The sequence below is a fragment of the Dromaius novaehollandiae genome, chromosome 12 (assembly GCF_036370855.1).
Source record: "Dromaius novaehollandiae isolate bDroNov1 chromosome 12, bDroNov1.hap1, whole genome shotgun sequence".
Lineage (NCBI taxonomy): Eukaryota > Metazoa > Chordata > Aves > Casuariiformes > Dromaiidae > Dromaius > Dromaius novaehollandiae.
The window spans coordinates 16269886-16296373 of NC_088109.1; the positions used below are offsets into that span (position 1 = coordinate 16269886).

At 37.4% G+C, this 26488-nt stretch overlaps 1 protein-coding gene across 6 annotated transcripts in view; it reads right to left on the minus strand.

The window, feature by feature from the left end:
- CFAP20DC (CFAP20 domain containing) overlaps nt 1–26488 on the minus strand; it is a 108117-nt gene that overhangs the window by 2820 nt on the left and 78809 nt on the right. For 3 of the 6 annotated variants that reach the window (XM_064519095.1, XM_064519094.1, XM_064519093.1), the window contains exons 16-17: nt 14052–14137; nt 6413–7395 (exon numbers count right to left, since the gene is read on the minus strand). In XM_064519095.1, the coding sequence (XP_064375165.1) occupies nt 7283–7395; nt 14052–14137 (199 nt within the window). In that variant the 3' untranslated portion in view covers nt 6413–7282. Of the gene's footprint in view, nt 1–61; nt 1294–2698; nt 3940–4126; nt 7396–14051; nt 14138–26488 lie in introns of those variants that run through there. The other 3 variants (XR_010391283.1, XM_064519096.1, XR_010391284.1) reach the window with 3 other exon arrangements.

The following is a 26488-nucleotide window of genomic DNA, read 5'->3' on the forward strand; positions in this document are numbered from 1 at the left end:
CATAATCAGTGCACAAAGTAATATTAAGCCCCATGCTTCACACAGAGGAAGGCGTAAATACCTTCTTTCTGCATGTGTGACTTGCAGGCAACTCTGGAAGGGAAGTTGCGGCCAGGAGATGGAGCGGTAGATTGCTGCAAGTGAACATGCTCCCCAGCTCTGTCTCAGCACCCAGCTTGCTTCGGCTTGCTCAAGACCTGGAAGTTAACAGAAGACCTCAATAAAAGATGTGTCCTTTGAGCACCTTACAGCTAGATCAGACATATCCTTCTATTGGCACATGAGGATTAATATAGATCATATGAAATAATGTGTAATGCACTGCAAGAAATCAGAGCATGGTAGAGTAATATCAATGGCAAAATAATTGCCAAGCGTTTATCTTCAGCTGTGTTGCTGTGGCAGACACTCATGAACAGGACACAGCCATTTCAGCGCAGATACCTTGTGACAGAGGAGTCTCAAAGGTTTTTACAAGCTCTGGTGTAGAGAGTCCCAGCCTTGGTGTAAACGTGCAGCGCACAAGAAGAGTCTTTTTCTGTAAGAGACTCCCTTATAAAACATGGTGTCTCTGAGTAATGGTTGATGACGTCCTCACCTGGTGTCTGGAAGCCTCACAGCAATGCGGGTGTTTAGCTCAGGCCCCGTCAGTATCGCCCGTGGGAAGGCAGCCCCAGGGTGGGTGCCCCAGGACACTGGGTGCAAGGGAGGAACTGGGCTACATGGCTGGGACAGCACCACAGGGGTGCAAGTACAAATGCTATTTCTGCATTTTACCACCCTAACCCTTCATCACTCTGCATGTCCTGAGCAGGAACATGCCCTCTTGGGTCTCCCTCCCTCTATTATTCACTGCTGATCATTGCAAATTAAATACAAAACTCCATAAATTGCATTAGCAATTATAGCAGTTTGGACCTGGTACTATTAAGCACTGTTGGACTCCTCCAGCACAGGGCAAAGGCTCTGGGGTGCAGGGTATGGGCCAAGCACAGGGCGGCTGTCCCTGCTCACAGAGATTTACAGTTGGGTGACTGGTGCCAAACCGCTCCTTTCTCCACTGCTACCTGCGTGGTCTGCATGTCTCTGAACACAAGGCACTTATCTCAACGTTGCAGGTGATTTTTATTGCAGCTGTCGGTTTGATCCTGGCTTGGTCACAGAAGACAAAGGGATGAGTTTGGGCAAAGATGCTTGGGCCACACGGTGACCATGGGGTTGCAGTGGTACACAGGCTGCAGGCTGCACTGGAAACGCGGATGTAAAGGCATGCTGTAAAGGCTCTGCAGGTTACTAGAAAGGAGAATGAGGGAAAACAGAGTTGGATCATCTTCCGGTATTCTTGTGAACGTCATGTGGCTCACCCAGACATTAGTTGTTTGGAGTTGCTTGTTTCTGAAAAGCTACTTGCTTTTTTTCTCTTAGTAAAACAGCTATTTTAATTTGGACTTCACATTGATTCAGTCTTAGGAAAATGCCATCCACATATCTGCCATTAATACCCAGACCACCTAGCCAGAATCTGTCTTACCAAGGTGGGAATGACAAAACTCAGTGCAACCCAGCCATGCGTTCAGCACCATAAACTTATTCACACTGTGGGATTCCTCCTCGGAGGCCCCTGTCAGGCTCTGGCTAGAAAAGAGCAATCTAATATAAAGGAAACTCTTGCACAGGTTGTTTCTTGAGCTTCATGAATTCATTAGAAAATTACTCAGCAGAATAATAAATGCATCCAGAGCTTTGATATTTTGCACATCAGGTGGTAAAACAGTAGCTGTGAATAGAGTGCCTGTACGAAGATTTTTGCTTTTAGTGCTGCAGTAGCAGATGGCCTAATAAATATGCAGTGTTCTAAAACTACGTTTGTAATTTCCGTGACCTGAGCTCTTCTTGGTCTCCCACATAGACAAATGTACAATCATCCAATAATAAACTTTTTAATAGAACCCTTCCCCCCTCAACCCATAAGCAGTGTGAAGTAAACAGCATTTGAAGTACACTAGCATTATTAGTACAGGTTACTACACAATTTGTTTTAGGAGAATAGGTGTTTTTCCTTATAAAAAGTGTTGTACTGTGGTTGTTCTGGCCAGAACAGGATACCTACTGTCTTGTCTCCAGCAGCCACCAGGAAAGGATAGCTATGAGAAGAGTAGGGGCGGGACGAGGAAACACTGACCGTCCCCAGGAGCACTTCAGCCACATGGCCAAGGTGGGGGCGTTTTACTTTGATAGCATTTTTCCTCCACCATTTTGCAACCATATACCTTCCAAACCTGTCTGCTCTGCAAAACCCTTTGCAAAAGAACATGAAAACAAATTAAAAAGCCTGAGCTCTGCTGCAGAGGCCACAGCAGCAGGGAAGGAAGGATCACCAAATGCCCTGGCTTCAGCAAAGGGTTCAGCCGGTAGATGTGCTGGACAGTTGTGTCCGATGGTCTGGAGCTAACACCAGCTCTTCAAGTGTTAATATCTGCTTTTCCCCTCCTGTGACAAGGGTACTTATGTGAAGGTCTAAGGGCACCACCCTCCATAGGGGCTGCAAGAGCAGCAGGCCGTAGCTGGGCCACAGTTTCACAAAACTAGAAAAATAACCTTCAGCACAAGCACCATTTTGGAGCAAAGAAAGGGGTCGAACTCCTGGGGAGCTATGCTCATTTAGGGCATCTCATGTTTGTGCTGGCCTTGAACTCACCTCCAAAAACATTGTGCCAACAGGCTTCCCCCTCTCTCTGCAGTGCATTGGGCACTCCTTGCTCTCCAGCATCCCCGGCTCTGGGCCCCTCTCATCTGCCGCATCGACCGCACACACACACTTGAAAAGGGATTAAAAGCATCAACAGGTTGTTGATCTGCCACTGATTTACCACAGGAGCCTTCAAAATGATTCCCACCATGTAGTTTCATGTCCACAGATTATTTCTCCTCTTGAAAGTTGTCAAACTCAGAGGCAGAACTGCTTTTACAGTGATGTGACGAGAGCGAAATCCTGCTCAGTTCTTCACATGTCGGGCTGCAGTGTGTGACCCCTCGGGAGCCCATGGCCGTTTCCAGGATTTCATCCAGGGTATCAGCCTTTGTGCTGGTTATAACGCCTGCAGCAGGATCCTGAAACATCACAGTTCGAACTGCCTGCACAGTTGCTAACAAGCAAGTTAAACACCAAGTAAGAAAAATGACAAGTATTGTTGTTACACTTACACACTCCCATGGGTATCATGAAGCCAAGCTTTCAGTTTATCAGGGAACTGAATTTAAAGAGTTTTTTTAAGTGCCAAAAAAGGTGGCAGCTAAGGATGCCAAGTTACTATAGTAACCATGAGAAAAATGGTGATTATCAGCAATACCACATAGAAAAGAGACTGGATTGCCTTTTCATTTTACATGTAGTCCATTGCTTAAAAATAAGCCCATTTCTGTAATACAGAAATATAATGGAAAAACTGAAATCAACATGATTGTTATGCAAAACGATTTTCATGGATTTTTTGGGGGCATTTAACCTTTGCAATCTCAGCATTTTGACAAAAAGTTTAACTGGAAAGTGCCCCTAAATAGCATGCTTAACAGCTGAAGGACATGTGATAAATAAAGAATTATTTTTCAGGTTTTCTTACCCAGTAATCACAGCAGCAGAGGAGCAAAATCAATATTGATGTCCTACTATAGGCTCCTTAGGAGAGTGTGTTCCTTATACATTTGTTCGGCATAATGAGGCTCACATGCACACGCAACACTTGGGTACAACTAGTGACAATACCGCAGGATCAAAGATTACAGAGTCCTAGCAGTTGCTCTGGAGGAGTCTGCGCCAGTGCCCACACGTACCATGTTGTCTGTGACCTACGCCTCAATGCTGCTGTAGTCCACAGCGATCCAAAGGCTGAAACCAGGTTATTCGGTTGGACTTTGGAGGAAACCTCAGAATAAACAGACCTAAGGCAAAAAAGAATGAGAGAAATGGGGAGGAATCATTCCAGCAACACTAAAAACACACTGCTCTGGGCTTTAGCTAAATAGTATTTTAGAGATTTCATCCTCCTCTCAAACTACTTGAAGGCAGTTTGACTAAAAGGAGGTTTGTTTTTAGCAACTGGAAACAAAGCAGAGATATCTATCTCACCTTCTGTGTGTACAGGATGTCCAAAGGCTGGAGCGATTGATTGATGAGCTGCAATTGGGATTTGCTGACTCAGGCAGATCAGCTAAGCTATCTCCAATTCCTGCACTTTCAATGCATATTCTAGGGAACATTAATGAGGCCTTATTAAAATTTATTTCATTTCAAAGCTTCTCTTCTCAAAAATCCTATCTGATGCTGTGTCTGTAGAAAAAATGTCTGCAAATAGTTTCATTAACCCAAAATTTTATGCCCATGCACCACTTTTTTTTTTTTTTTAACCTGTTTGAAAGCACACAGTAGTGAGAACTATGTGAATCTCAAGGACTTCAAGTTAAAACATTGCACATGAGTACCAGGAGCAAATCTGTGTGTTAGCTTTAAGACTTGCCATAAATGCTGTTTTTGACAAACTGGCTAAAGAAAAATCATGCTGCATGCCAGCAGTGCTTTAGTTCTAGGTTCACAGAATGATGATTAAGGAAAACATTGGGAGCAAAAGTTATGGCCCTTGTAGCTAAACTGTTTGTACCTCTTAACTTGCAGGTGCTGTTCACAGCATTATAACAAAGCTGCCAACTAGAACACAAAGGGCAAGGATCCCGAATTGATGATTTTGGAGAGGTCTTACCTTTAAAATACTACTGTGCTAATGACAGGAAAACACAAACAACGTATCTGGCCTTGCTTATGAACCTGACAAACAATAGTCTCATCCTGAACCTTGTGTTACTGCCCGTCTGCCTCCTTATCCCGTCAAAGACAAGGGTAAGAGTGAAGAGCTGTTAATGACTCCCTTTCATCCAAGCTTTTTCTGTCCACTTGCATTTTTTTAAATGTGACACATTAGAGATTACCTGGTGTGAAGCCAGGACAAGCACATCTACTCAGAGACAGTCGCGGACAATCAGTTTGCCCTTTGCAGACTTTTGACTCTTAAATAACATACACCAGCTTTCAGCCAGGTTCCGCTGCAAGTGAGCCATATCTCAGAAGCGTCAGTGCCCGGATTCGCAGTGGCTGAACATCCAACCACTCCTTTGAGACATGGGACTATGAAAGGAAAATTAGCAATACATTTTAAATAGCCCTTGCCAAAAATACAGAGAAGATGGTCCTAATCACTAAATGATGCTAAAAAGAAGGTGGTTAGATCTGCAAATCATGTACAAGCTATGATCTGATTTTTGAAGGGCAAAATGACGATTTCACTGAACTTTTAAATTGATTATGGCATTAGCAAAAACAGACATGAATCTTTCTAGGAGAAACAGGCTGAGGCAGGGTAAGTGAATTATATCAACGCAATATCTGTCTTCCTGTGGATTTCAGTGCTACTCTTACTCGAATCAATTTGTGATGATATGTTTGTACCTGCCAAGGAAGCCAAATACACAGTCTGATCTTATGCCAAGCCACTATTAACAACGGCATTTTCAATTGATTCTAGGATATTCATTAACTGGCATCCATAATTACTAATAATTTAGGGACACATCATTTTAAATCACTTGCCAGTTGCAACCTGAGCTCACTTTACGACATTCAAATGCATCATTCTTAAAAATTCACTAAGTAATCAGCTTGCAAATGATTACGGTGGATTAGCATGGGACATATTCAAGTAAAATGGTTAGAACAAGCATCACCAGAAATGTCTTTAGATCGCTTTTGCCTTGTGATTTTGATAGGCCTTTTAACCATCTCCAGAAAACCATAATGTTAGTACTGAATACTGGTGAAATCTAAAGCTGTCCACTAACTAAACTCCATTACAGCATAACTCTCCTTGGACTCTTTGCAACCTCTGCCCCACACCTTTTTCCTTAATACTAGCAGCTGATTTTTTATGATTGATTTAACCCTTTGAGCTAGTGTCCTATTGGCAGGGGGACGCATGACCAGCAGGCAGCACAACGCAGTATTGCAGACCTTTTCCTGCTCTGCAGCTGGACACACCAGGCACCGTTTTGAGCCAGGCACTGCAGAAATGCAAGGGGATGGTGCTGTGATCACAGGTTAGGTCAACTGAATCTTATAGCAGACAGTAAAGCTTGGCATGTTTGCATACACAGTATTTTATTCATTTTCATTATTTTCAGAGGCTATACATGGACTGGTTTATCTCCACAGTCTTTCTCCATGGTAAACAAGGATATCATATGTGCAACAGGAAAAAAAATCATCTCCATTTCTATTTTGAATAGATCCCACAGCAATGCAGGAGTTTTAAATCTCTCAGCTGGAAGTCTGGGGCCCTCACTGAACACTGCAGGCAAAACAGACAGGTTAAATCACATATGTTCTTTTATTAAGACATGTAACAGAATAAATAATACAAACATAGGAAAACTATACTCTGAGCACAACTTCACATATGAATCATATACATGTCTTCTTGCCTTACTGTGAAGGTATACGAGGCTCAAATTTTGGAGATGCAATCACTCTTGCCACTCCTCCTCAGCCTCACGTTAAATTACACCAGTAAAATGAGGGCTGTGGGTATACTCAGGTCTTTCACATTTACCCTGTTGTGGTTTGGATTCACAGATTGCCCACGCACACACCTCGAAGTGCACTGCCCTGTACACTGTGTACCACCATTCAGCTTTGATGTTAACCCCTTCCTGCAGTATGTAATAGTAGAGAATTACTCAAAGATGAGGCAAATGTTGCTTTTTCTGATGACTAAAGCGAGAGAGAGCTCACGAAATAGAGGCCTTTAAGCAACACACTATTCATCTTAGACTACAACAGATAAGATAGCTTGGAATCAATTAAAAATATACAGTAAGCAGGAAAGGAAAAAAAGATTTGAGTCAAGCCATCATTTACAGATGAACACTGCAAAAGCTCTTCAACTTAATTTGTTCCCATACAGAACCTTTGAATATTGGAAATAAATTAGACAAACAAATAAATGTCTTAGCCACAAGGAACTTCTATGTTATGTGATTTTCCACTGTACTGCAACTTAATACAAAATTATAAAAATAAGACACATTATTTACAAACTATATTCATTTGTTTACAAAACTATTGCTTAATTCCAATTTTAAGTTACATGATAGATTATATAGCTCAGTCACACTTTGCAGTTAAAACAGTTAGAAGACAAACCTATTCTGAATACAAACTAATATCCTCATGATCTGGCTATGCCAATTCATAATACTTCCCAGTGTTTGGATCAAAGTAACAGTTCAGACATGGATCATACAAAAGAGTCAAGACTTCCTCCTCTTCTTCAGCACTGAAGTCATCTTCACCTACGTGAAGTGTGAAAAGTAAGAATAAATCACTCTTATTCTCATAGACAATAACATAGAAGTACCTTTCTGTCAGATGTGACAGAATTTCTTTCAAGTGTATAATATTTCAACTTCTGAATTATTACTTTCAAAGATAACAGCAATTCACATTTTTATTGTATTTCTGAAGATCTGTATTTAGTTGAACTGAAATTATGGCATTCAGTGTTTGCTTAACAACTGGGTTTTACAAATTCCAATGGAACAACAGTTCACTAGAAGCACTTTTACTGATAACGGATTGAAGTATTCCTAATGGATATTTTTCTCAGTGAACTGCTTAAACAATAATGTTTTAATATGAACAAAGTAAGACAGTCAATCTGTTCTTAACGTCTGTAAAAATGAAACTGCATATTATCAAAGTATTCTACGTGGAAAGTCGTAAAATTAAACACAGCACAAAAATCTTTATTTGAAGACTTCTTGCTTATCATGTTAGTCTCACATCAATTGCGTTCATGCTGTTACCTTACTGTGTAGTTTTTAAAACATTTTCATTATTACAAGTCATATATGCATTACAGGTAGGTAGTTAAGTATATTCAATATACTTCATTAATTGCCCTTAAACAGGTAGAAGAAGAAACCGTATGACAAACAAATCTTACAAACTTAGGGCAAAGTCAATATTGTTGCCATAAATAAGGTCACACAGACTTTTTTTTGACAGTAAGCTCTCCATTGAGTGGAAGCTTAATAAAGGGCAAAAATGAGACTAAAAAAGGATCTAGGGTGCTATTCTCAGATGTTTTTAGCTATGTAGAGGTATATACCATAATTCTGATTTCAAGATGAGGCTTGCTAATCATAAGCAAATCCATCTTGCGTTAAAAAAACCCTACTACCTAAGTATAGTGCAACGGTGTAGCGCCTTCAACTGTTCATAACAAAAACTATGGAACTTTGAATAAATACCATTGAAAATCGGTTTCTATACACACACTGTAAGAATGGCACTTCCAACGATGTTGATATCATCGTGATAACAGCTTTACGACTTTAGAATTTCATTACAGTTTGCTTATAGAGAAAAAAATACCAGTGTATGTGTGTGGAAATTAAGACCAGAATGTGAAAACAGAACTCTCAGTTCAAGTTTGATGCTAAACACTGCTCTCTCAGGTACACCTTAGTTAATCCACACCAAGTGGACACCTATTTTAGGTGATGAAAGTTTTCCCATGGATTTCACCCAGTGAATTTTTACCCACTGAGAAACAGGATAAAATTCCATACATGCAAATTGGCAGTGTTTCATTTCAGTAAAAAGAAATAATGCCTCTTTGGTAACTACTAAAAAAATCAGTCTTACTGCAGGCAAAATAGCAGCTCCCTATATGGCTATATTACAACTTCTCCATTCTTAAGTGTTCCACTATTTTTGAACCATTGATGAAACTGCAATCTGCAGGTCTCTCATTAACTATTTTTTAACAGGAGAATAGTCCAGAACTGGGTCTACCTCTACTTTACCTGCATACAAAAGTGACAAAACCAAGTGTCTGGTACTTTTAATAAAACATTCCTGTTACTCTCAAATTTTAATGTCTGAAACCTGACATGTCACCTAAATGTCCAATATACATAAATCTTTACAAAAGAGCTTTAAATATCAAAAAGAAAACAAGATTCTATCCAACAATAAATAATTCTAAATCTAGTTTGTCTAAAGTTATGTAAAATGCAAGAATGTTTTCAGGTTGCAGAAATCAATTCTTAGCCTAGAATACACCAATAAAGCCAGATGGATTTGTATTGTCGATGCTTTATACACTGAAGTTCCTTTTTTAAACCTGTCTTTCATATAAGCTGAATCTAAGTTATATAATACATAACTTTTTGATAGGAAATAATTCACGATTGAACACGATCTATATCTTGCATTTCATCATAAATGTTTATCCTGTTCTCAGACCGCTAATACAAACGGAATGCTTCGTATGCTCTACCACTTCATAATAAGTAATGGCCTGTTATGCTAAAAGCAGCAGTTTCACAACTCTCCAAATCTATTTACAGTTAGGATGACACAACGATATATAGGTTACGTTATCTAGAGACCAGAAAGTAGGTTGGTGTATTTAATACATAGAGAAGAAGTGTGCACCTTATCAAATATATACAGAAGAAGTGTGCACCTTATCGTTTCAGAAGAGATTTCATTTGTTTCCTCAGTAGTATTAACAAACCCAGTCAGAAAGAAACCATCTCTTAATGTAATCAACTTTAAAACGATAAAGCCAAATTGCTGCCCTCCTTGCTGTTTGTATTTCATCAGGCCTGGTAAGCTAACTAAGGTTAACTCAGATATTTCAAGTGGAGAGCTCCTAGGAAAATTAATGCCGTGCAGAAAGAAGGGGTAGAACTGAACGTTGTCTTCTACACTTCAGCAGATCACAGCAGATAAGCAAATGGTATTCAAGCCTCACTCCCTCACAAAGCCTTACATTTTCATCTGAAACCATTCTGTTATTTCCATTGTATTCTTCCTTTTTCATTATTTTTTCTCTATTGGTTATGCTTCTTTTCTAAATCTTACTTTATTCCATTTTCTTCTCTAAGCCTCATTCTCCTTCCCTCTCTGCCTCCGCACTGGCCTCTCAATATATTCCTTGGCTTGATTTAGGAATAAGAAATTCTTCAGACTCATTAGGGGTCTATCTGTTCCCTGTATATCTTGAACTAATACCAAATCAGAGTAGAGTGCATCCAGGACTAGCTCTATTTACACCTTTATAGCAGTAACTCCCTCCACGTACTTTCATGTGAACAAGAAGCGAACTTAACTTCCTGGCCATATCTTCTCTTTAAAGCTAGGCTTCTTCTTGTAGCATCTCAAAATATTCCAGAATGCCTTTCAAGGCATTTCCAGATGTTGCCACAGATTTCCAATGGTAGCATGCAATATTTAGTTTTAAAAGGATTAAAAAAGAAGTATTTTGTCACATTCCTGTATGAAAACTCCACTTCTGCATTACTGTCTCCTAAAAGCAAGCATTTTATTAAGAGATTTCACAATTTAATTATAGAGACTTATAAACAAGTCTCTTTCTAAGGAAATTTCTACAGCTGTTTATGCTGCCTCTGTCCATTCTTTGGGACTGAAGGTGCTCAGGATCGCATGAAGAAACTACGATTAAAAAAAGAAGAAAAAAAGAAAAATGTGTCCTTTGGCAGTTTAATTTGAATATCATGGTGAAAGCAAAATCAAAGCTTTTGTTCTTAAAATCACTGTAAAATTAAACAATATCTTTTTGTAACTGCTAAGTCTGGAACATAACTTGATTTTAAATAAAAGCTATGCCCAAGTCTGATATACATTATGCAGGGATAAGTATTTTTTCTTCTACTGGGCTGAAAGTGACTGAAGGTAGGTAGTACCTCCGAATATCTCTCATATTAAATTAAATGCTGTCCCACTGAAATCAGGAGAGCTACAGTTTTTATGGAAGAAGGATTCTGTTCTGCATGTCTTAAATTGGACATCACAGAATGGAGTCACATAGCTGCTTTTTTGAACTCTTAAATAAATGTGTTATTTGGATTATGTTAACACTAAATGTTTGCACAGTTATCACAGTCTGGAGAACTGAAATAAATAGGCTCTCTTTTCACAGAAACAGATTTTCACTGAATTCTAGGTTTTAACATTAGAAAATGGCTTGTGGTGAATCTCGTCTTAAGATACATGGGTCATATTCTGACCCTGATAAAAGTGGATTCAGCTGCGCTGGATCAGCTGTTGGCAGAAAGCACACTGAAAAGAACATTGCTAGTATTCTCTTCCATATGACCCCTGAACACTGAATTATGATGCTCAAATCTATTTTATAATGATGTGCTGCAGGGTTACCATATGAATATTGTCCATAGCTGTACTCCAAGGAAGAAGACTATTCAGCTTTGTGTTTCTTAGAACCTCATCTTAACCTAAGACAATATTATACTATGAGGTAAGTTCTAGAGAGTTTATGATTGTGCATTTGTCATTTACTGCGGAAATTTTTTGTATGAAAGCTGCCATGTAAAATGTAATTGTCTACAGATCAGAAATATTAATGCCCAATGGGGGAAAAAAATCTATTAAAAAATTACTCCCTCTAATGGCCTAAATTTTGGTCTTGATTTCCATTGTGAATGTTGTTGAATATAAGGCTACTTCTCATTATACCTCCTCATTTAATGATATATTATGGAAGGTGCAAATGTTAATAAAGGAACTAGAAAGTAAAATGGGCACTAGTTTTCTTAGAAAATAATCATCACATTCGTATTCTCAAAGTTATGACGCAAATTAAAGATTTTTTTAAATATAAAAACTAAATATATTTCCTAAATATACTAATGTTTTACTATCTATTTTTCTCTAAAGATACTTCCAGATGAAATGGCTATTCTGAAAATATTTTAACTCACTGCAGAGTTTCACTAGTGGCAATATGCTTATCCTGTGACACTTGGCATACTGGAAAACTGCATAGGAAGAAGGACTTGTGACACTTAAGCCTCTTCCCAACATGAGAAATAACTCATTTTCTAATGGGATATTTAAAAATTGTAAATTGGGCAGCAGAATTTCCTGGTATGTATTTGAGCATTCAATCAGTTGATCAACTCTGGAATTTAAGAATAAGTAATAACACATTTCCTTTGTCACACAAACATAACCAACTTCAGTGAAGTGATTAAGAAAAAAAACATTCCATGGTTATTCTGAAGCGTTAGAGACATATCACAGAATAAAACCTTTTTTCAGAATCTCTTTCAAAAAACAATACTGCGAAACATTTAGTTACCATTTATGCATAGTACTCTAAGATTTTTTTTTAATCCAAGAGACCTAGAAAAACTAATATAGTTTAAGGTCAGACAGTCACAATCTAATCTAGTATGTATATTATAGGGCACTGCATTCTTCCAAACCTCTGTTTTAAGTCTAAAGATTTGTGTTTGAATAAAATGTACCTTTCAAAACACATGAGCAAACCATGTCAGTTTTGTGTGCATAGCTCAAGGACATTATTTTTCAAGGACTGTAAATAATCAGAAAGGGAGGCTTGGAGTTGCTTGAGGATGCTGTAAATTGTACAGATAAGCCACTTCGCCAATCATGTCTCCCCTTCCTGGGCTGCTAAGACTACTGTGATTGTCTCCCTGCTATTTTAATAGGAAAGTAGTAGTTTGGAAAAAACCCAAGCAGTGTGCTGTATGGGGAGGGAAGGCTGTGTGACTGCTCTGTTGTTCTCTCTCATTTTCCTCAACTTCTTGGAGTAATGAAACTTGGTCACTTCAAGCAGCATGGCAGTTTTTGGAGATAAAAGAGGATCTTAAGAGTTTCTCTATGAAGTTAACAAAATTACAAATATCACATATATACATGAGTCAGAATTTAGTGTGATTCCAGAAAAGTGCAAGAATAAAAAGCCAAAATAAAAAGCTATAGTAATTGGAGACATTTTGTTCTCCACACGTTACAGATGCATCAAGTAAAATATTTCATCAGAAAGGAAAATGAGTTTAAGAACTATTCACAAAACAGCCCAGAAATTCTAATATGACTAACTGGAGAAATCCAATTGCCAAGTATGCGTCTTGTTAGCTTTTTAAAGATAATCATCCAACTTTTAAATTTACAGAGATTCTAGCTTTACTGCAGCAAGCCTTAGATTTCATAATGCTAACACCAAAACATTCTCAGAGATCTATCGCAAATTTATATCCAACACGCCTTTAACTCAAGGATTACTGTCCAATTCACTTTGGCTCACTTAGGATGCTTAACACAACATATTATCTGATTCTTTAAAGCAAGGTCCCCTCCTGACAGCAGAATTCTATTTTGCTGTCATAAACAATTAGAAATACACATCTATGAAAAGATTCCCAATTTGAGGGGCATAATCTATTTTAGACAGTAAATCACTGAGACATCTTCATCCCTTGGGCAGCCAAGATACACAGGTCAGATTTATGAGATTTCACATTGAATGCCCTGGACTCGAAGAAAAAAAGTAGCTATCTACCTTATTTCCTAACAAAACAGATGAGAAAAAAGGGCCTTTGTAGAAAACAAGGTATTTGTTTTATTCTGTTGTTGCTGACTTTCCAGTTTCAGCTATGTTCTTTGTCATTCTCTAAGCAACTACCTTAATAAACAAAAACTTAGAACATTTTTGGTGGGGACTCAACAATCTAATCAGGAAACAATGATATTTCATTAATGGCTAAATCTAAAATTTTTCTTTGTAAGAGGAGTTCCACTTAAATGAAATTGTTCGGAAAAGGAATCATTTCATGAATACAGTCTTTCTTTTACAGGTTTGCTATCCCCACTACCATCAATTCTTTATTTTAAAGAAATAAGATGCATTTTTTAAGAAGTTTATCCATACTGAACCAGAATGTCAGGAAACCACCACTGTGTAAGCTGTCCTTCCATCAGGATGGAAAACTCTGCTAGCATGAACTGAGAATAATAAATAAGAGAACCTTGCCATCGAAACATAAAAGTGCAGGAAACAACTACAAAGCAGCACCAGCACTACAGAAACAGCACTTAGAGATGTCTCAATATACTTTCTATGTAGATTCTCATCTTCATAAACTCCTACCTGGAATACTCTGATTTACTGAAGATTGTTCTTCTAGCTGTTGGCTTGCAGGAACGATAGGGGGACTGAACACACACAACCAGTCTCTGAAAAACACAAACCAAAATATGGTTGCTTCAACTTAGGCCACATTGGGCCATGGCTGTCACAAGAACATTATGCACGTGAACTTGTGCTAGGGGTCAGAAAGATTAGTCAGAGCAGTGAAAGTAATTTCAGCATCCACAGATTTCTCTAGAAAGGATGAATTTTTCCAAAGCATGGAAGATAATTAACTTGATTTCTTTACGTTACCAGACTGTCTGAAGTACAGCTTGAAGTACAGCTTACTTCCAGCATGAAACAGGTAACATACTTCTACTTTCTGAAAAGCCTTATGATCTCATATAAGATTTTTTTTCTGACTGAGAAACCTAGCAAGGCTAAGTCATGTGCTATAACTGCTAAAATACGCCTTTTACCTTTTCTGCTAGTTTTTTTTTGCTGTTGGCGGATTTGTTATTGATTCCACATAATCTGCTGCTGGTATGTACACAGAATCTAGGGTGAATCAGGGGACACCCACCTATCTGTTTTCAGTCAAAATGGAAAAAACTAATTTTCTGCCTCAGGAAACAGAACTGCTGGTGTAGAAATTCAGCAAGTAGTATAGCAGATTTAAAGGGAAATATCGAATTTTCCATCATTTCAATATATAAAAAGCATACTTCAAAAATTTTTTTGAAGTACCATCATAGTATTTTCACATATATGGCCAACATTAACCTTACTGCTCTTCAGCTAACTGATCCACACAGCAGTATGCTTGCCTAGATATTTCATTATTAGCTTTGCCTGTCACTTGGTGCATTTGCATTCCCTGAAGAGAGCCAAAGACTCTCTGTTTATACCAAAGTTTCAGAAGTTTTTAAGAATAACAGCTAGGTATGTGCATTATGATACCAAGTGGCATGGTAGAATATACTTCCATTTCTGCCACTTGCATGTGGTTTGTGCTGCCTCGTGATCAGCCAACATGAAGCCAAACACTAGTGTCTGAATGGGCTCATAGCATGTAACTACTGTCCCTTACCCAATTCACTACAATTGCATGGGAACACAGTGTCAACACAGGCAACCTCCTGGAGAAACTCTGGGGCAATTTTAAAGAAGGTAAGGCAGAACTTTGTTAGAGCACTGATGTCAATCTGCAGCTCCCCTTCCCAAGCCACCCTTTGCTCCAAATCCACTACAACTTTTTTTAAAGAACAATGATGGCTGAGAACCAGAGAAGAATGAGAATATTTCTACTAGGAAAACTGCTACAGCTACAGTGATGCGAGCCCAAAGGAAAGACACTGCTTGCTGATAATTACCTTAATCAGACCAACAAACAGTTAGTAAAAGTAAAGAGGCTTTAGAGTACATATGCCATTCTACAGGTCTGACACAAAAAGAGTTTAAAGATATGTATTTTTCATATAAAATATGTATCAAGTCATTTCCAAAAGAAAAGGCAGTTGATATCTGGAGAGTAGAGAGAATGTTAGTAAGACGGAGAGAAAGATAATAAGGTGATGACCTCCTATGGAAAAGAGAGAGACAAGTCATTTACAGAACGTGGAGGGAGAGAGGTAATCATGTGCCATTAGACCAATATCTCTATTGAATTCATGGTTCTTATTACTCTGGAAATTTATGAACTTTAGTTTCCAGTCTTGTCTCTGGAAGGTATTCTTGAAAGATCAATTCTGAGAAATCAGAGATGGGATGATCCAAGTAGCTGGGTGATTCTGTCCTTCAATTACTGGAGTCAATTCTAGTGTTGAGGAGTTGTTCAGCTTCATCCTTATAGTTATTTTTGAGGCACCTGGTTCACATGACGAATTATATTTCAATCTAGCAAATGTGAGTGTAAGATTCAGGGACTGTGATGGTTCTAAGGGGAGGTAGAAGAGTGTATTTATGATAGAGGCAGTAGAAATGTGTTTTCACTTTTAATTTTTCATATTAAACTCATTCTAGATTCAGTTCATGCTCTTTGTCTCAATGTCCAAGAAAAACTAATAGCTTTGCTCTTCAAAACCCTCCCACCAAAAAAAGTAATAGAAACTATACTAGGTGTTCATTATTGATTAAATATTACTTTTAAAGTTGAACAATTTTACACAACCTATACTAAAAACCGGTCTAGCACTTCCACGTGTTAGCTGACAATGTCTAAATCAACCTTTCCTAAAATCTCGAGAACAAACCTTATGTGTGCTGAAATCCTCTTGGCCAAATTGCATCAGAGAAGAAATATTTGCAGTTGATCGATAAACCTTTGAAAAGTGACTTTACAGTGGTAATGCTGATAGATGGTTTACTCTAGCAGTCAAGACACTTTTGGCATAATGAAATTTGCAGTCTGCTTTTAGGAAGTCCCTAAGATGGCATGTGTGTGTGAGGCAAGAGTGCATAAGTCAATTAAAAAAAAATTCCTAAAAAATTTTTAGACCTTGCCTGACCAAGCCCAGCATGGAGACAACCAGCTGTTAACCTTCTGAGAAATGCGGACTGTGGTCTGTGTTCCAATTTAATGTGTTCTCATATTGACTGAAGAAAGAGTATTTTCAGAGTGGGCTTCCTAAAGAAGCTAGTTTATCTCCTCAAAACAGAAAAACTAATCAAGCATTTTGATTAATTAAAGACACTATTTATGCTATTGAGGCCTCAAGCTGTAATCAATATAATCAACCTGCAAGAAACTATCTAGAGCTTTCCTGATAACAATGCTGAATGCTAAGTATTCTCTTTGACATTGTGAGCTGCACTGTACGAAGGCTCAGAATGGACAGTTTTCACACACACTTGAAGTAGTCTTTATCTTTAATGCTTGCACTGAAATTCTTAATTATTCTGCAAGCTATTCTCCATGCCAAGATATAATAAAACATATGTGATACAATCTTGTCACATCACCATCTTTTCAAAAAAATTAGTTTCAGGAAATAATTGCTGTATGTTGAAAGACCACATGACAGCAGAACTGTGGTGGAAAATAAAAGCAGTGTTTCAGAGTCCTGAAAACATCTAGTTTTTGGTTTTATGGCAGTATGTTAAATTCTGCAGCAAACGGCACCCATAATAAAAAGCGTGTGAGAAAACTAGTGATGCTTTATTAACTAGCACATTAACAAACAGTAAGTACCCCATCAAAACTATTACCACAGGAATAATTAACACCATCAACAGAAATCTGAAGGATCAGAGGGTCCCAATTTAAATATTACCTTTGATACTCTTATCTTTTAACAGATATTTAAGGCTATCCTACTGGCTGGAATGTGAAAATAGGAAACCACATTGTACAAAAATTTTTAAACATTTCTGTGAATTGAGACAGCTTTCTTTTTTTTTTTTTGTTCAGGTTTAATTTGTATAACTTAAATCAGTAGGATTATTTGATCCATATTATTAAAAAAATAAAATGCTTAGAAGCTTTAGTAGAAAAGTTTTGTCTGACATTCTACACAGAACTTAACGGGAACTTTAAAATTATTAGGTCAGCCTGGCAATTTGCTTAAAAAAATGCTACATTACATTGAATCAGGGAATGAAAAAATAACATGAATTTTGTATTATTAAGCACACATCAAACTGACAGAATATTAAGTATTTGGAGAGTACAATCAATGAAGAACACATAATATGATATTTAACTGCTTAAAATATTTTGTAAGCTCCTGTAAACACTAGGGAGAACTAGCTCATGCCTGAGTGATAATAAAAGGAGTGCATCTGCCATATTATTTTTTACGATGAATAATGTGACTTTGTGGTGGGCCAGAGAATGTCAGTGTAGGAATCAACAGTACAAAAATATTTTAAAGAAAAAATGACCAATTCTTGACATCTTTTGTTATGATCGGCAAAAATCTTGGCACATACCTCTGTTGTATCAATAATATCTAATAATACATGAACCAAATTCTACTACAAACCCTGAAAATGAGTAAGTAATATCTTGTTATGATCCACTGATTGCAAAGTACTAGATCATATCAATAATACGGTCTAGTATAGCCTAAACATTCAATTCAGGTATGATGATGATCTATTTTGTCCTCACTTTGTTTGAATTTTTAAATACATCTGTTTAAAAAAAGTTGTCAAAGACAACTAAGTACTTAATAGATCAACACAAAGTGACCTAGCTTTTTAACTTCCCTCATCCATCCTCTGCTACATACTCTTTGGAACCTCTATTACTTAGGCTCTACAGAGTAGCAGATCTGATTTTTCAATTACGTACGTATCTGCTAAGCTTTATACATACGTGTAATTTCACTGCCTTAAATCTGATTACCTATACACATCTATTTGGGTTTTGCTTTTTAATATATTATGTATATGTACATAATATATTAGTTTTAGTAGTGAAAAGAGGACTTCTGAAGTCTATTAACAATAAGATATCTGTGTTATGTACAGAATGCAATAACAGCCTTCAAAAAAAGTTGAAATAAAATTTCAGGTCCTATCGCTATATCTGTCTGGAATAACTGTGAAGTCATCTTAGCCTTAAATTGTCCATTATTGCATCTAAAACAAAAATATGTCACAAACTAAGAAATATTTTAATATTAATTTATAAATCAGTAACTGTTAAGTACTACGCAGCACTAGGTCTGAAAAAAAAAATTTCTATAATGGAAAATTGAGTGAGTGTACAGAAGAATAGTAAAATTTACTACCAAAAGAATAGAGAGTATATTTATACATACAAATGAAGGACTTCCAAGTGCACATTTTAATAAAAATCTTGAAAAATAACATAAATATACATCTCTGGATGACTTTGCATGAATTGAAAGCTGTATTTAAAAAAAATATCAGAAGTATTTAAGGTCAATCTGGCAATACATTAATGATTAAAAAAATGCAAGGCATCAGCTACATTGTATTATTCTCCTAGAGTGTTATTGTAGCTTCAAAATATCATTAAATCAGCACAAACCAACACTTATCATTTCCTCCACATTTTTCACAGTGAGCTGCATTCTGACTATGAGTAATCTGTTAATCTGTTCTTTGCCTCACAATCCGTCAAACTGACAGATTCATTCCATCCCTAATACATAATATCTTCATTTACAGTATGCCTTACTGGAACTTTCTTTTTTGGCCAGCACTGAGAGTTAGAAAATCACAAATATATTTACAGAATGCTTTTTTCCTTGCTCAACACCACTTCAGCAAGTCTAGGCTGCAAAATATCATACTTCTAACGGAAGCAAAGAGACTTCTGTTAAAAGTAAATATTTTTAATGAATTAATAACTAAAAAAGGATTATTAAAAGTACAAGTGAAACTGAGCAAGAAAGACTTGAGTCTGCTCCTCTTAAAGCATTAATCTGTAAATGAACTGTCTTATAAGAGTACTGGATCAGGTTCAAAGACAATAAAGGAAATCTGAATTCTACTTATCAAACTAGATGTTTAGATACTACAAAAGCTGGTGCATTAAAACTATGCAGAATAATCAAGCTGACCACGATAAGCTGAAAGCCTGGCCTACAAATGCCTCACCATTTTTCTTTCAATATCAGAGATCAAATGATAGATTTTTGCAGAGTATTAAAAAAAAATATGCAGTCATCTACATCAGTTTAAAAATAAGTATGTCCTCAATTTGGAGGGTTAACAGCTTAGTAATTAGCATACTGTGCTATTTGGTCAACTTTTCTTAGTTAAATACGTGAAGCTTCCATCATAGCTTCTGTTAAATAGCCGTTACATTGCAATTTACTTAAAGAGTAAACCTCTACTTCATTACAACGTTGCGTTGCTGGCTAGATTACAGTCCTGATGCTCACTAGCAATACAAATGACACTAGTAGAGAACAACAGTGTTTTATCATCTAATCTAAGTAAAATATTAGCCCTTTCTTCTTTGCTAGCTTTGATTCATCTGTTTATCAGAATACTAGCTGTATAAATTGGAAGCAATGAGTTTGCAAAGGTGTTGTACTATGTAGTAAAATTCCTGCATATTAACCTATTCTTAATCAAGTAAATTCTAATAAAGTACAGCAGATATTCATTGATCAGTGAATCAGTTGATCTGGATTCCCACATTTAATAAAGTGTCCATTAGGTAAGGTTTGCTTCACTTTTTTATATATAACAATTAAACAAACCATTTATTTTAAGAATTATATTTCAATGCTTCAGCAATTCAGAAAACACCTGAAGCTAGAACCTAATGAGTCTTGGTCCAATTAAAATAAATTCTTTTCTCTACAGTCAGCCCCCAACAGCATTTTACTGTTCTGGACATCCTGGATGTAGATTGCATCCCATTTAACTTTTAACGGATGACAAGAAGCCAGAGGGCTTTCAAAAAATCAATGGAGAGAACGTGACTCAACAGAACACCAACTTTAATATTATCCACCTGTTAAAGGTATTGCTGCTCAGTGTTCTTACTCCCTGAAAATTACCTTTATTTTTCCCCAGGAAAGCTTTTTTTTTTTTTTTTTTTAAAGCTAGAAAGCACTGACCTTTCTCTATATTAATGCAGTGAACACTACAGCATGAAGCTGGAAACTTAATCATGACCACAAAGTAAGAACTATGCTACCTCAGTTTAATTCTTCAAAAATACCAAGCCTTCTCAACAACACTAAAATAATATCAAGGAATAAAAATTAACACTCTGTATGATGGATCAAGCAATTATACAAATCATACTGGAATGGCAAAGAAGGGACGTGTGGGCATCTGTGCCCTTAGAAGCCCAGCTAGTTTTACTCTGTAAGAAAACGTTATATGTGTACGTGGTATCAGTTGGGAGGCCTGATTTGTCTGTATTATTCTGATTCAGAAGGAGGACAGAGGACTAAGTATAAATTTCTAAAGATGGGGGGATTTGTTAGTGGTAGTAAGTAGTTTCTCTTCTGAAAAGCAAGCAATACAAATGATACAAACCTACTTGGAAGCTTGCCTGCCTTGGGAACTACCCAAAACCCCCAAGGCTCTGAGACACCTAAGAAGTTGGACCTGGACCTTACATGCTGGCTTGTGGCTGGACTGAAGTATCTTGTCATCCCTAAACACTAGAGGCCCCCTGGAAGAAGAAACACTGGTAAAAAGGGACATAGTAGCAGCTCAGCTGAGTATTAATGGGGAGACTGCAAAACTGTGACCTGGGAATCCTGGACTTGTAACATGATACCACCTATCTCTTACTTCCAATCTAAGAGATGTCAGAACCATACAGAAGTTCTTGCCATTTCATTTATACCTTGGAAGACCTCTTTCAGACATCCTGCCAGGAACAAGGGATGACCCATCAATATGTGACCAGTCAACATGCCCTAAATCCTGGGAAAGGCTAAAACACTTGGCTCCAAAGGTTGGTCAATACGCTATTCCTAGGAGAAGTGTTACATGAACACAGGATTCTGCAGATATGAACCAGGTACTTTGCTTTCTATAGGCAGAAGTAAATATAAAATCTTGTTTCTCACTTTAAACAGGCCTTTCTTCAGGGAAAAGTGACTATGAAATTTGCCTAGTGGAAGAATGGTATGGGGTTCGTCACAGGTTCTCTTAATAGCCCATGCAACAAAGCATCATGAAGGTGCAATGGACACTGGCCTGAGCAAATGCTTTTGATAATAAAGAATGTGGCACTGGCAGCAGCCCACTATTCTGCACTGAAATTTATGTTGCAGACAGGGATTTCTGGGCAAATCCCTGGTGCAGTGTTCCTGCACAAATTAGAGCACTCATTGTTAAATACTGAGTAGCCCAACCCGCTCATTTCAAGAACAAAAATATAGCTATATCCCTTTTCTTTTACCATGGACAGAGGACAATGAAGGCTCCAAAACATACCTGCTTGATGCTAGTTTTGTTGCTGTAACAGATCATGCCCATTAACATGGCTGAAAAACATGTGAGACATGAACCAAGACTTCCCTAACGCACACAGCTCTGGAATTTGCTGTATTTTATTCTACACTGGCCTTGAGGCAGACATACAAATGCATATTCCTTTCCTTGAGAAAAGAAGGGCCTGCCATAAGTGAAGAGCACCTCCAATTCCACTTTTTAAAGGGGGATGGAAAAGTGGGATTGGAGGATGTAACAAGGCATACAGTAAAGAGAAGATGACCCTACTCATGAGACTGTATACAGTTGTAAGGAATAAGCTAAGGGCATTGATTCTCAGCTTATGAAATGTAATGAGGTTTTGAGGCCACAGGAAGACAGAGGTCTAGATGCATGTTTATCAGAGGGAGTCTCTAAAGAGGTGAAAGAGACTGTTCCACTAGGAACACTAACAGGCATTGCTATTTGATTCTTTTTTGTTGTTCTTTGGGTGATGTTTCCTTTCTCGTTCTTCTGGACACAGACTGATCAAGACATTTTTGCACCAAAATGGCTGCAACACATTATCCTGAGTGCAGGAGACAACATGGACACCTGGAGCCATGGAGTTCCTGTTCTTGTTATCACAGACAATCACAGAACCCCACTCAAACCAGAGACTTACATTAAAACAAGAAGCTTTCAACACTCAACATTCTAGAAATTGTCCTAGAGCTCACCTCCTCTTCATATTTTACCTGTTTTCCAACAGTAGAAGTGCCTATTGGAATAGTTTTCATAATTCACAATATGCACATAAAATCCTTTTTGAAGAGTCTGGATATTACAAAGGGAAGAAAGGAGGATCCTGATCCCACTGCTTTTCCTACGCAGACGACTATCCCATTGCCCAGTGTAGCTGTTGTGAAGTCAGAATGTGAGTTACTATTTTGCCTTTTTTTTTTTTTTTTTTTTTTAAAGAAAGAATCTCAAAGAAGCCTTACCACTGAACCTCCTTAAAAACCTCCAGATCTCCCACTGAAGGTAACCATTTGCTGGAAAGATGCCTGTGGACTGCAGGCAGCCACTTCTCAGCAGAACGTTAATACTGCAGTCTTAGTTTGTTGTTGCTTTGCTTATATCACAGAAGGCAGGAACAACAGCAGTGAATAGTTGACTTTTGCTGGCCTACTCTCTACCTGGAGTGACAACTCGGTTCTCAGGGTGGAACCAACACCATATATTCTCACTAATTTCTGAAGCTACAAAAAAAGAGATAAAAGGTATGCAACGGCATGTCCAGAAGCATCTGACTTGTTTTATATTCAAATCCTTACTGTATATACTGCCAGTTTTTCATGTTCTCAGATTCTCATACAAAGGAAAGCCATTTTTTTGTAGATTGTTTTAACAAGTTTTTGTGTGTTAGCCACTTGGTTCTCAAAAATCTTTCTGCAGCTAAGCTTTTTACCATCATGATTAAAAAATTAAACCTTTTCAATTAGATGTTTCCTGTGCCATTTGCTTCTTTTGTCAAGTTCTTTTTCATGCATATTATAGCCTGACAAATGCAGCAGAATTTCACTAATTCAGATTAACGATTAGCAGACCCATTGCAAATTACTGTATTCTGCATATGAGTAAAGTAACTGAACATGTACAATGAAAAAGCAAAGTACGTTTTGTGATACATTGTCCTTGTTCACTTATTTTGACAACTGTTGTGTAACTTTATAATACTCCATAATGTAGTATTGTCTGTTTTGCAGAAGTGATGGAGTTCTATGCCTTTGATCTTGTAACAAATCATAAAAATAAATATGCTTCTTTGTTTGCAGAACTCAATCTTTTAATTTCCATTTTCAGCTTTGAGTTATTCTGGTATTTAAGCCCTTTCCTGGATCCATTGGAGACAAAGATGTTTTGTGTCTGAATTTCACAGCATGCATATTAGAGAAGTTTCACTGTAGTGCAAATAAATGTTATAACTATAATCCTTCTTTCACCGCACTGCTTTATAGGTGACTTTAATCTTACTGAATCTCTCAATGGTAAAATAACACAGGCATCAGCTCCTGGCATGTTTAGTTTTCATCTGGGATGAATGAGGGTGCTTAAATGGTAGTCCCAAAACTGAACATAACTTTAAGATTCATATTTGAGAGTATAAAGGGGTCTGGATTCTTGTGCTGGAACTACTGAAAACTTTATGCAAATTTCAGGTGCTGTGATAATGGCAATATTGAGTATTTACGGCAAAGATGTGTTCTTTAAAAAACTTCTGTACCAGAAACTTTTTAAAAAAGTGAAAGAATCAATTTGCTTACTAAAATCAATAAAGAGTGGTCAGTTATACACAGAACTAATTCTTAGCTACGTTTAAGTAATCAACCAGAATTTTACCAGCAATCAACTTTGAAAAGAAGTTAAAATGTATTTATCTACAGAAAGGTGCTTATCCAATTCATGATCATTATCTGAATCACTGTGCACATATATCATTACGAAAATAAGTACAGCACACTGTATGATAAAATAGTAATTAAGGATATGTGTGGGTTTTTTTTGAGACAAAACCCACAACTTTTTCCTAAAATTTTGGAGTTATTGTCCTCTTCAAACATGTTAATCTGCAAATCAATAAAACATTTCTTTTGTGATGCTCAATCTCAAATCTGTAATATTTATCTTAACATCAAACAACTGAATTTGATTACAAAAGGCAATCATTGCTCAGTAATTTTTTGTTACACCTACTGTTTCTATTGGAGAGACAACTTTACCAAAAAAAGTGAAAAAACTTAGTATTTTTTAAGATTGTAGATGAAAGAAGAATGATGACATCCTGATCAATTTAATGTAACACATGTAGGTTACAATGACAAGACAGCATGTTTTAGTCAGCCCGTACCAAGCCAATGTGAAGTGAGGTCAGTGACTATTAATCATTTGTCAAAGACTGCAGGCTCTTATCAGCCAATTATAGATACAAGGAAGTTTATATGACACCCACAAGTGGCAAAGCTACAAAAGATTTAAACCATAATACAGTGGTGACACTTTTTATAGATAAAATATAAATCTGGACAAAATGCTAGCTTGAACTGCATTGCCTATTTCCATTTAGCTATTTCAGTAAACATTTCATAATACCATTGGTTTTCCTTAAAATTAGAAATCTCTTAAAACTAAGGAACATTCCAGATCCGTTTTTTTACTTATAACAAAACCATTGATGGAATCCAATTTAAACATAAAAAATGCCATTAAAGAAGCAACTGACTTGCAGGTACAGAGCAGATAAATTTAGCTTATTTAACAAGTCAGCTGCTGGACGAGCTTGAGGATGATATCGAATCCTGCAACTTCAGAGCTATCATAACACTCATGTATGATAATAAAGCTCCTTTGAGATAACCATCTGCACGAAGGCAGGTTTGAGGGCCATGGAGAAGGACAAGACACTGAGGAGGGGAAGATGGGAACCTGGTAAATGACATCAGATTGCTTTTTCAGATTCTTGCTGGAATTTTAGGGGTGACAATTACACCATCAGCTACAGCCGCACCCTCAGTGTCAATAGAAAGGCTTAAGACTTCTCCCCTTCTTCCCCTCCCCATGCTGGGTCATGATTAGTTCTTACGGTGGGGCCAGTCCCAACACACAGGGCTGCACAGGTAGGATATGCTATATCCTAATGGATGTGCACACTTCCACATGCCAGCAAGGCAAGCGTGAGCTTCCCACACCACAGAAGTAAAACAGAGATGGAGCTAACAAAGGACTACACTCTCCTTTACTCCTGGCAATGCTCTGCAGGTAACCCTGACCATGCCCACAGCAGAGGAAGGGACAGTCTTATAAAATGTCATTTTATTAGATGAATTCCAAGCATCCTAGGAAAAGCTGTTGCTGGTGAGAAGGATTTCAGGCGGGCTATGAGCCTTCCTAACTCTCAATTTTACTGGGATTATAAAAAGTAGATGCGAGCTTGTGTGTTTTGTCTGCATAGGGGAGTGGTGATTGCTATTTGAATAGCAGTTGTTTGAGAAATGTAACTCCTAAATTCTTGGCTTTCTACCACGCTTGCTTGTGAATTGTTGTTTCTTGCTTTCTTAAAGGAACAGAGATCACATTTAAGAGCTGGTAAAATATGAAAGCTCCTAGCTACTAAGAGGGTCAACATTAGTTTAATATTTTCATTTGTGAATGGAACATAACTTTATCACTCATGCTTTGGCCTGAGACCACTGACTAATAGACTTCCCCATAAACTGAGGCTTTTATTTTGTATGCTGATCTTATATTCCTGGCCATAATCCAAATCAAGCAGACATTCACTGTCAAATATCTGTGCCCACAATTCACTCAGGGAATACATATTTTTTTAACATGTGTAGAATCAAATGGCTGATAAACACCTAACCAAAAATTTGTCTGTGTATGTTTTGTATGAAATTACTGAAGGAAAATATACTTCTTGTGACAGGATATCCAATGAAGTGCTGAAATATTTATGCCCTACCTGAGCGCAGTTTTTGGGAAACAGCTGTTTGAACTTCAGAGAAACACATTTTATTTGGTAGGCTGGGAAG